We start from the raw sequence: 12,340 nt of genomic DNA, 5'->3' as shown, positions 1-12,340 counted from the left end.
ACTAACAATTCACCATCGGGATGGGGTCCACAGTGGCACAAATTGTAGAGACTCTGACGTATGGCCAGGAGTGTTAGGTGCTTCCACTGCTGCTGCATACACAACACCTACTGCCACCAACAGAGGCCTCAAGATTAGCTGCATGCATTATGAAGTGAAAGATAGAGAAGCCTGCAGTCCCAAGTGTGGATGTGTACAGCGGCAACTGGCGTAAAAAGCCATAGCAATTGAAGGGAGGCTTTGTGTCATACTTTGTTTGCATGTATTTTTGACCGGTTTGCTATCCTTTAATCATATGTTAATGACACAAACTGTTCAAAACTATTCATTTTCCAGGCACTTTCATAAAATGAGTATGATGCATTAGAGTCATCCATTTTGTCACATTTTCTTTAGACCTTCATGTTATTTAGCAGTGGATTGTGAGGTCTGCATCATCAACAAAAAACTGTAATCTTATGTCTTCTCCTTTTTTAGGATATATACATGGATGACAGCACCAGATTCTTCCAGAAAGAACATAGTGAGCAAACATCTTTCAGTGAGCAACACCCACGGCATGACCAGAAAGGTGGACTGCGAAGCTCGTTCCGCAAGCTGTTTAAGAAGAAGTGAGTGGAGTTTTGCCACATGACAGATTATTATGAATATGTTGATATTTTCAGTTTGCAATTCTCCAGCCTATGTATTCACCTTCAATGCTAGGGAGGGTGTTAACAGTGTTAGAAGCTCTTGAACTTAATTATGAACTTTCCAATGTTGTCACCAACCACACCTTACCAACCACTTAATAAAATATAAACACTCAGGTTTTTATGTAGCCATTACAAATGGGTATACCCTATTCTAAGCACTTGCAGTTTTAGATGACAACTAACTTAAGAAATTGACAGAGTTGTCCACTACTACATTTTACAATCAATTATTTCCAAATTACTGATACATACCCTATCAATAATGTTCGTGACCAGAGAGACGATTTTCATATATTAGTGGACTACCTTTGGGAGTACATTTGGTACAGGCTTTTTCTCTTGTGTTTGTAAGGTTGCTATATCAAAGTATTGTGATCTTGTCCCGATGAAGACCCCAATCGTGAATACTTGTTTAGAAGAAACACAGATTAATTTACTGGTTGGACTTTTGGAAAATATCAATTTGTTGACCAAGAGCCCTTGTCACTCTACCATGCACAGTATTCTCAGAAATGATGTCATTTCAGCTGTCATAAGTGTTGTTATGAGTGCTATGATTTTACATAGTATAAGTGATGTAATATGAAAGGTGAGCACTGCACCATAAAGGCATTTTTTATAGTTAATGTAGTCTGGCTAGTGATTTGATAACACTGTGTACGGAGGTGTGGAGTTATAGTAATTCGAAGGTGGTGCATACATTTTAAATTTAGAGTATAACTTTAGAATTTCTAATATTTTGCATTTTAAGTTTAGTTTGTATAGAAAGATAAAATTAAGTTATAGTAATTTGAAGGTGGTACGGAAATGATACATTTTAGGTATAACTATAAATTTAGAATTTCTAATCTATAGCTTAAGTTGGATTGTCTATAGAAAGATTAAATAAAGTTTTCCAAACTATAACTTATCCTTAACCTTTGTATCTTCATTGAGTTTCAATGGTTTTAAATAAAAATGTGTTTCAAATCGTAGAGTTGAGTGTCTTCGTGTAAAGAGTCATTAATGGGAGTGTTGTAGTGTGCATTGGATGAAAGTGCCATAGAGTGGAGAGCGCAACGTACAGTGGAGTTAAGTGTTATATATTGGAATCGCATGGTGTGTTGTAGAGGGAAGTGGAGTGCCATATATTGGAGTGTTGTTTAGTGCAAATACAGTGGCATACAGTGGAATAGAGAGTTGTAGAGTGAAGTGGCATAAAGTGGAATGCAGTGAAGAAACAGGGTCGTAGAGTGGAGTGTTATAGAGTGGAGTGTCATACAGTACAGTGGTGTCTCGTACAGTAGAGTGTCTTAGAGTGGAGTGATTTAGAGTGGCGTGCCCTACAGTGGAAGTGGAGTGTGGTAGAGTCTTGTACAATGGACTAAAGTGGCGTAGAGTGGGGGTGTATACAGTTGAGTAAAGTCTTCTGAAGTGGAGTGGTGTAGAGTGAAGTTCCGTGTCGTAGGCTACAGTAGAGTGTCACAGTGGAGTGGAGACTCGTATAGTGGAGTAGAGTGGTGTAGAGTGCAGGGGCATACCGTGGAGAAGTGTCTTCTAGAATAGAGTGGTGTAGAGTGAAGTGGAGTGTTGTAGAGTTAATTGGAGTGTCATAGAGTGGAGTGTCATACAGTGATGCGTCATTTAGAGAACTGTTGTGGAGTGTTGTTGAGTGGAGTGTTATCAAGTAGAGTGCCATAGACTGGCAAAGAGTGGAGTAGAGTGTTGTAGAGTGGACTACATAGAGTGGAGTAGGGTCTTTTTGACGGAGTGGCGTAGAGCAAAGTAGTGTGTCGTAGAGTTTCAGAGTGAAGTGGACTGTCAGACAGTGGAGTGGAGTGGCATGTTGCAGTGTCATACAATGTAGTAGAGTGGCAGAGAGTGGAGTAGTGTGTTATACAGTGTGATAGAGCATAGTAGAGTGTTGTAGAGAGGAGCTGCATACAGTGGAGTGGATTGTCATGCAGTGGAGCGCCTAGAGTGAAGTATCATACAATCATACAGTGGTGTAGAATCAGCTAGAGTGGAGTGGGGCAGAGTAGGGTGACATAGCTTAGAGTGGAAAAAAGTATGAAAGAGTACAGTGGCATGGAGTGCAGTAGAGTGTAATGGCATAAAATTGAATAAAGTGTTATAAATTGGAGTGGTGTGTCGTGCAGTAGATTGGAGTGGTGTGTCATATAGTGTTGGAAAGTGTCACAGAGTTGAGTGGAGTGGCATACAGTGGAGTGGAGTGTTGTAGAATCGAGGGGCGCTCTGTACAGTAGACTGTTGTAGAGTGTGGTAGAGTGGAGTGGCAGAGTTGAATGACAGTGTGGCATAGAGTAGTGTGTACAGTGGAGTGTAATGTCAGAGTAAAGTGGGGTGCAGTGGTATACAGAGTTGGTAGTATCATATAGTGGCATAGACTGGAGTAGAGTGTCGCTCAATGGCATATAGTGAAGTACAGTGTTGTACAGTGGAGCATAGGGGCATAGAGTGTTGTAGAGTGTTGAGTGGAGAGGTGTACAGTGGCATAAAGTGAGATTAAATGTAATACAGTGGAGTAGAGTGGTGTTGAGTCGAGTAGAGTGGCATAACGTAGAGCTGAGTAAAGTATGACAGAGTGGATTAGAATGTTGCAGCGTAAAATGCCATGGAGTATAGTGGAGTGGCCTATTACACAGTGGAGTAAAGTGACATAGGGTGGAGTGGCATGTCGCACATTGAACTGGAGGGGCATTTCAGAGAGTGTCAGAAAGTATCGTAGAGTGAAGTAGTGTAGAGTGGAGTGGCGCAGAGTGTCATGTCGTAAAGTGAAGTGGCGTGTGTTACACTGGGTATCGTGTTATTGAGTGGAGTGGTGTGGATTGTTATACAGTGGAGTAGATTGTCATAGAGGAGATTGGCATGTTGTACAGTGCAGTGGTATTTAGTGAGGTGTCATAGACTAGAATGGAGTGGTGTAGAGTGGAATGTGTATAGTGGAATAGAGTACAGTGGAGTGGCATGTCATATAGTGGAACGGCATGTGGCAGACTTGAGTGGCATCTTGTAGAGGGGAGCAGGCCATCGAAGAGTGGTGCGGCGTGTAGTGTCATACAGAGGAGTGAACTGTTGTAGAGTGGAGTGGTGTGTTGTACAGTGGAGTGGCATACAGTGGAGTGAAGTGTTGTACAGTAGACTGGAGTAGCGTGTCATAGAGTGGCATGTGGTATTGTGTCTTACAGTGGAGGGGCTTAGTGTGGAGTGATGTAGAGTGAACTAGGATGTTGTAGAGCGGAGGGGTGTAGAGTGGTGTACCATCTTGTAGAGGGGAGTGGTATGTTGTAGAGTGGAGTAGCATGTCATTGAGTGGAGTAGCATAGAATGTCATAGAAGGGAGTGGCATGTTGTCAAGTGGGGAGGTGTGTGGTAGACTGGAGTGGCATGTTGTAGAATGTGTGGCATGTCGTAAAGTGTGTGGCATGTCGAAGAGTGCAGTGGTGTGGAGTGCCATACAGTGGAGTGGACTGTCATAGATAGGAGTGGGTTGTCGTAGAGAGGAGCGATGTGCTGGAGTGGAATAGTTTGTCATGGATTGCAGTGCAGTGGCGTATTGTGTTGTTAATTATTGTTTAAACAGAGGTAGCGTGAAAATGGCTGAAAGGATTTAGATGAAATGTGTCAGGAATATAGATTATGGGGAGTAAAGGGTCCTTTTACATGCAGTATCTTTATTACTGAGGTGTGTCCACACACAAAAAGATAAACAGTCCTGCCTTTTGATGTGTGGAGACTCCACAGTCGTAAAGATAATACTTGTAATATGGATTTGTGAATAGCACACAATGGTAATATTACTAAAAAGTGTAGGTTTCAGATTATGTATCAGGGCCATAAGGCAGAATTAGCAGTATACCGCCGTACATGCCGATGACAAAACAGAGTATGATTGTCTAATGACTATTAACGGCCCTTAAAAAATTATAAGGCAGCCATATTTTGGAGACCATGCTTTGGCTGTGTTATGGCTTTTAAGTGTGGGTATAGTGTCCTACTGGTATATATGTGTATAGGAAGGATGAGTCAGTTTATATGTGTGCAAAGGATAAGTAAAAGTTGTTTTAGTACTTTATATATTTTAAATAAAGTTTGCAGACACAGCATTACTACCATAATGTTTAGATCAAACTTAGTCTGCGCTGTGGGTTTTAATGGTTAATACAGTATAGTACAGTGTTTTGATTTATAATTTGTACATATCTTTCTTTGAAAATCTTTTTAACTACATTGTACTGCACTACATTTTCCTGTAAACCAGAGAACGCATATTAAGGGCCCGATTATGAATTTGGCAATGTGGCAGTGGACCACCATGTCAGCGCACCATTGCAACACTGCCAAACTAGTCTACACACACTACCCGCCAGATTTCGAGTTCATTCATGGTCCGGCGGGCTGTACTTTGGCGATCCAACGGCACTGCCATTCAAAGACTTATATGTGAGCCTTAAAAAGGCACTGCAATAGGAGCACCAAAGCGTGATCCTGTGCGGCATGAACTGTTAAGTCCATGCTGTGCAGGAACTGGGGATGCATGCATACAGGGGTGCACAACATGTGCCCCCCTGTATGCATCCTCTGGCCCTGAGGCAACAGGGGACCCTAAAGGGCTCCCTTAGTTTCCTTACTGCCACACTTTTCATGGTGGGCTTATTGTCATGAAAACTGTGGCAGTGAGGAAACTCATAATATGCTTGGTAGTGCAAAACATCACTGCCATATTGCGGGCCTCAGATCACTGCAAGATTGCGGATCCCTGCCGGTGGCAGCGGTCCTATGGCAGTCCAACCGCCAATCTCGTAATATGGCAGTCAGACTGTTAGTGCAGGGGTGCCCGCACTTCCACCGTGGCTACGACAGACCATCGAACTACAGTAGTCATAATCAGGCCCGAAGTGTGGCATAAACAATATTTCACACTTCTGAAATTGAAATTGCAAAATGTAGTTCAGAACACTCTTAGTGTGCGTTCTGGGGTGTAAATGGAAATAGAGTGTAATACAGCATTTTTAAAATGTTTGACATATTAAAAAAATTTTTAATTTCTGGAAACCTAACCATAACTACAGAGCGGCCATCAACACTATATATATATATATATATATATATGTGTGTGTGTGTGTGTGTACATATACATATTTTTTTCAGAGGAAAAAACAGGTTACAGGGATGTTATAGTTAGGCTGATATTTCACTGGTACAAAACCAGAGAAATTCAGCTGTTATAGTTAGCTGAGCTAACCCGCAATGCACTGCTGATAATGTCTCATATTACATCACTCGTGACATGGTCAGTGACATCACTTATGACATCTCATATGACATCACTGATGACATCACTGATGACATCATGCAGTGACTGTGAGTGTCTTTTAAAAGTTTAAGAATGTTATATATATCATGTGATCAAGGCCGCTGGGACGGCCGAAACGCGCCATGACAGTCTGTTTGTTTGACAAATAAATGTATGCTGTTATAAGTTGGTCCTTTCCTCGTAATTCATCAATGGAGAGCGCAGCTGCGAGGTATTGCAGATATATATATATATATATATATATATATATATATATATATATATATATATATATATATATATATATATATATATATATATATATATATATATATATACGCCAAGGTGTATTGAAGAATGAATGGGTGTATGAGTGTTGCTATGGATGATTCCATGGGTGTGTTACTGATTGTATAAGTGAGCTGTTATACGTGTCTCAGTGAATGTATGGGTGAGTGACTAATCTGTGTGAATGTCTATATCAGTCTGTCAGTTGGTGTGTAAGTGGCTGCATGGGTTGGTGAGTAGCTACATTGGTGTTTATATGGGTTATTGATTAGTTGTCTGAGTAGCTGTATGGGTGCCTGGGTTTCTGTGTGGGTGAGTGGGAGGTGCGACTCCCTGCATAGATGTGTGAGTGTGTGATTCACTCGGCGTATGGGTTCATGAGTGCATCTGCGAGGGGTTGTATGGGTGAGTGAACGTGCGTATGTCTGGGTCGGTGAGTGAATGGATGTCTCATTGATATATGGGTGAGTAATTGCATATGTGAAAGACAGTATATGTGAGTGTTGGAGTATATAAGTGACTGTAGGTGAATGAATGATTGTGAGAGTGCTGTATGGATGAGTATGTGCTTGTGGCAGTGATTTTATAAGAGAGAAAGTATGTGTTAGTATCTGTATGAATAAGTGAGGTGGTGTGTGTATAACTGTATAGGCGAGTAAATGGCAATGTGATTACTCTTTGGGTGACTGACTAGGTTTGTGAGTAACTCAATGGGTGAGTGGTGGTGTGTGAGTGTCTGTATGGGTGGATATATCAGTGGGTGTATTGGTGAGTGACTGGGTGTATGAGTTGCTGTATAGGTGAGTGAGTGGATGTGTGTGTAGACCTATGAGTCAGTGAATGGGTATGTACGTACTGGAATTGGTGTGTCTATGTTTTCGAGACTGGTAGTCTGAAATTTGGGTGGGTGTATGAAAAATTATATTGGGGTGTGAGTAGGTACATCAGGGATTATGTGGATAATGTCATCAGTGATGTCAATTGAGATGTCATCAGTGATACCATCAGTTATGTCACTGACCATGTCATGAGTGATGTAATATGTGACGTCATCAGCAGTGCATTGTGGAGGCACGAGTTGTAGTTAGCTAACTATAACAGCTGAATTTGTCTGGTTTTGTATGAGAAAAATGTCAGCCTAACTATAACTATACCTTTGTTTTTTTCGGTGAATTTTTAAGGTTTTTTTAATTCTAATTCCGAACTATAACGTCCCTGAAACCTGTGGTTTTTTCAGTGAATGTCTAAGGTTATTTAAATGCTAAATCCTTACTATAACATCCTTGTAACCTTTGTTTTTTTTCTGTGAAATTCTAAGGTTTTTTAACTAGCAGTCATGTTTGCAGAGTGGTGGAGAAAAGGGGCTGGGCCTCCAACCAGCTCTCAGGAATTCCGCTACATAGTACTTACAGGGGGTACCAGGAGTGCTACTTGGCCCTCAAGGTCCCTCAGAAGTGAAGTGGATTTCATCCCCCAACCAGTAGTGTGCCAGGAGGCGCGTTTGCAGAGTGGTAGAGAGAGGGGGCTTGGGCTCCGAAGACCTCTTAGCAATCCCAGTGTGTGGGACTTACTGGAGGTAACAGGAAGGGTAGTTGGCCCTAAGGACGTCCTTGTGGGTAAACAACCCCTCCTGGTACCTCCAGTAAGTCCAACACAGCAGGATTGCTGAGTTCTGATAGAAGGCCATGCCCCCTTTCACCACCACTCTGCAAACGCACCTCCTGGTGCACTCTTGGTTGGGGGATGAAGTCCCCTTTGCTGGTGAGGGTCCTTAGGGGCCAACTAGTCCATCTGTGCATTTATTGTTTTTTTTATTTAAATTTCAAGGGAGAGGGGCCAAGTGGCCACCGTACCCAAGGCCATTTTTGGCCCCGTGATCCCAACGCCCGGGGCTTGCCCATTTTTTCTTTTTTTAAAACCCACTTTATTTTTAGGGGCCTGGCCATTTTGTAACAAAAAGGGAGGCGGGTCATTTTTGGCATCATGCACCCCATCCCCCATGGCTTGGCAATGTTGTTGGGGACAGTGGGGGGAGCATCAAGGCCCCCACAATCCCTGCCTGCTGCGAGAGCTGGCATTGCATTTGGGCAGAGGAAGCTGCAAACATTTAGCTCCCTCTGTCCAAAAGCAATTCTGCCCCGCTTCATGGAAGTGAGAGCATTTTTTCTACTCTGGCTTCTATGAAGCAGACCAGAGTTTGCTATGGCTTGGCCAGAGCAGTGCTCCCCCCAAGGCATAGCAAACTGCAATTTCCCAGGGGTGGGGACCCTTGGACATTGCTGGAGGCAGCCCCTGGTGGGTGGCGGCCCCCAGGGCCATTACAGCACCACAATGGGGCTGTGTGGCCTCCTCCAACAATATTTAAGCCCGGAGGTGATGGTCCCCGGGGTTCTGTGGGAGGCTCAAGCCCCCTGACAGTTTGATTTTAGTAGGACAGTCCCCGAGGCTCCCTGGGTTGATGGAGCCATCCCACACATCTTTCTGAATTTAACCCTGAGGAGGTAGCCTTGGGAATTTAGCCCTGGGATTGCTGAGAAGTGGTCCGAGGCCACGCTCCTTTTTACACCACTCTGCAAATGCACCTCTTGGTGTACTGCTGGTGGGGTGATGAGGTCTTCTTGTGTCCTGAGGACCTCAGGACTAAAGTGGACTTCATCCCCCGAGCACCAGTGCCCCAAGAGGCCTGTTTGCAGAGTAGTGTAAAAAAGGGGCATGCCCTCAGACCACTCTCAGCAATCCAGCTGTGTGGGGCTTACTAGAGATAACAGGAGGGCTAGTTTGCCCCTAGTGACCCTCAGGAGGCAAAGGGACTTCATCCCCCAACCAAGAGCATGCCAGGAGGTGCGTTTGCAGAGTGGTGGAGAAAAGGGGCATGGCCTGTGTCCACCTCTCAGCAATCCCACTGTGTTGGGCTTACTCGAGGTAACAGGTAGGCTTGTTGCCCCCTATGGACCACCAGCAATGAAGGTACTTCAATCCCCATCCAAGAGCGTGCCCGGGAGCGTGTTTGCAGAATGGTGGGCAAAGGGGGTTTGGCTTGCTGCGAGAACTTACCAATGCTGCTGTGTGTGACTTACTGGATGTAATAGGAGGGGTGGTTGGCCCCCAAGGTTATCCTTGGGGTCCAACTACCCCTCCTGTTATCTCCAGTAAGTCCCACACAGTTGGATTGCTAAGAGGTCTTCTGGGGCCATGCTCCCCTTTCTCCACCACTCTGCAAACGCACCTCCTGGCACACTACTGGTTGGTGGATGAAATCCACTTTACTCCTGAGGGACTTTGGGGGACAAGAAGCCCTCCTGGTATCTCCTGTAAATCCTATGCAGCTGAATTCATGAATGCTGGTCAGATGCCCAGCCCCGTTTCTCCATCAGTTTGTAAACACGACTACAAGTTAAAGAAGCATTTGCAATGTAATAGGTCTCGCATTTGCGAGAGTTAGAGCTATTGGCTTTGTAAATGTAAAAGTTTTTTACTAATTTTTTTAGAGGGGAGTGGAGTGGATGTAGGTGTGCATAGTGGAATTATGTGGTATGTCGTGCAGTGAAATTATGTGGATAGAAAGTATGTGGTATTTAGTGTATAGGAATTATGAAGAGTGGGATTATGTGTTATGGAGAGTAATTGTGTGGTATGGTAGTCTGTGTTGTGGAGTGGTAACCTCAGGTTAGTCTTCCTCGTTTCCATAGAAGATAAACTGTAAACTCAATGAGACAAAAAAAAGAAGGAACCACTGAGGAGCACTTCTGGATCTAATCAGAGGTATGAGCAGGGCCACTGTAACTATGCAACTGTTTGGCTGCACTGACTTTCGTACAATTATACAATTTCCGTATTTGCCACATAATCCATCATCTGCTGCATAATCTGCAGATATGAACAAAAAAACCTTGTTTCTCACTTAAACGGCTCAAACGTTAACAAAAATGCAGTGACAAGTGTTACAGCGTGGTGGAAGGCCTTTTGCAAACCCAGAATGGTTACCTGTTACTTATTGCTAAATGTGGATGTTAAATTGGTACTAATGGTGTGCAAACAACTTTTGCTTCTTTCTGCTCCTCTCTTGCCTCTTTCTGCATTTATATTGCTTCTGTCTGCATCTTTCTTTCTTTTTTTGCACTTCTCTTGCCTCTTTCTCCACATCTCTTCCACTTTCTGTACCTCTCATGCCTCTTTTTTTTGCATCTCTGTTTCCTATTTCTGTACCTCAATTGCTTCTTTCTTCAGCATCCCTCTTGCCTCTTTCTGCACCCTTCTTCCCTCTTTCTGTACCCCTCTTGCCTCTTTCTGTGCCCCTTTCCCCTTTTTCTGCACCTCTTCTGCCTATTTCTGTACCTCTCTAGCCTCTTTCTGTACCTCTGTTGCTTCTTTCTGCACATCTCTTGCCTCTTTCTGCACCTCTCCTGCCTCTTTCTGTACAACTGTTGCTTCTTTCTGCACCCCTCTTGCCTCTTTCTGCACTCTTCTTTCCTCTTTGTGCAACTCTCCTGCCTCTTTCTTCACCTCTCATCCCTCTTTATGCACCCCTCTTGCCTCTTTCTGCACCTCTGTCCTTCTTTCTGTACTACTTTTGTTTCTTTCTGCACCTCTCTTGCTTCTTTCTGCACCCCTTGTGCCTCTTTCTGCACCCTTCTTCCCTCTTTCTGCCCATCTCTTGCCACTTTCTGCACCTCTCCTGCCTCTTTCTGTACAACTGTTGCTTCCTTCTGCACCCCTCTTGCCTCTTTGTGCACTCTTCTTTCCTCTTTGTGCAACTCTCCTGCCTCTTTCTCACTTCTCATCCCTCTTTATGCACCCCTCTTGCCTCTTTTTGCACCTCTGTTCCTTCTTTCTGTACTACTTTTGTTTCTTTCTGCACCTCTCTTGCTTCTTTCAGCATCCCTGTTCCCTCTTTCTGTAATTCTCCTGCCTGTCTCTGCACCTTTCTTGCCTCTTTCTGCACTTCTCGTGCCTCTTTCTGCATCCCTGTTGCTTCTTTCTACACTTCTCTTACCTCTTTCTGCACCCCTCTTGCCTCTTTCTGCACCTCCCTTACCTCTTTTTTGCACCTCACTTGCTTTTTCCTGCACTCTTCTTACCTTTTCCTGCACAGTTTTTCCCTCTGTATGCACCTATCTTGCCTTTTGGCACCCCTGTTCCCCTCTTTCTGCACCTCTCTTGCATTTTGGCATCTCTGTTCCCTCTTTTGCACCTCTCCTACCTGTTTCTGCATCTCTCTTGCCTCTCTCTTGCCTCTTTCTGTACCCCTCTTGCGTCTTTCTGCACATCTGTTGCTTCTTTCTGCACTTTTCTTGCTTCTTTCTGTACTTTACTTGCTTCTTTCAACATTCCACTTACTACGTTCTGCACCCCTCTTGCCTCTTTCTGCACCCTTCTTCCCTCTGACTTCCCTCTGCACCTCTGTTCCTTCTTTCTGTACCTCTCTTACTTCTTTCTGCAATCCTTTTGCTTCTTTCTATACCCCTCTTGCCTATTTCTGTATCCCTCTTCCCTCTTTCTCCACCCCTCCTCCATCTTTCTGCTCCTCTGTCGCTTCTTTCTGCACTTCTCTTGCTTCTTTCTACATGTCTCTTGCTTCTTTCTGCACCTCTTGTGTCTCTTTCTGTACACCTCTTTCCTCATTCTGCACCCCTGCTGCCTCTTTCGGAACTTCTTTTCCTTCTTTCTGTACTTCTTATGTTTCTTTCTTCACCCCTCTTGCCTCTTTCTCCACCCCACCCTCCCTTTTCTGCATCTCTGTTGCCTCTTTCTACACTTCTCTTGCCTCTTTCTCCACCCCTCTTTCTGCACCTCTGTTGCTTCTTTCTGCACTTTTCTTTCTTCTTTCGGCACCTCTCTAACTTCTTTCTGCACCCCTCTTCCCTCTTTCTGCACCTATGTTGCCTGTTTTTGCAGCTCTCTTGCCTCTTTCTGTACTGAAATGGGAAGTGCAAGCTGTCAAGTTTAAAGGTCTGCATGCTTTCAGGACTGAGGTATATGTCTACTTGTACATGTATTCTTACATGTGTTATGCATCTGAAGATGGTAGTTAATGAGGGGTAACTTCTCCTATAGGTGGTCA

At 43.9% G+C, this 12,340-nt stretch overlaps 1 protein-coding gene across 1 annotated transcript in view; it reads left to right on the top strand.

Moving 5' to 3' along the window:
- ARHGEF33 (Rho guanine nucleotide exchange factor 33) overlaps nt 1–12,340 on the top strand; it is a 371,211-nt gene that overhangs the window by 326,637 nt on the left and 32,234 nt on the right. The window contains exon 16 of the mRNA XM_086925777.1: nt 478–611. Within this exon, the coding sequence (XP_086781903.1) occupies nt 478–611 (134 nt within the window). The remainder of the gene's footprint in view (nt 1–477; nt 612–12,340) is intronic.

Source organism: Lissotriton vulgaris, chromosome 6, assembly GCF_964263255.1.
Source record: "Lissotriton vulgaris chromosome 6, aLisVul1.2, whole genome shotgun sequence".
Classification (NCBI taxonomy): domain Eukaryota; kingdom Metazoa; phylum Chordata; class Amphibia; order Caudata; family Salamandridae; genus Lissotriton; species Lissotriton vulgaris.
This window is presented reverse-complemented; position numbering and strand designations above follow the sequence as displayed.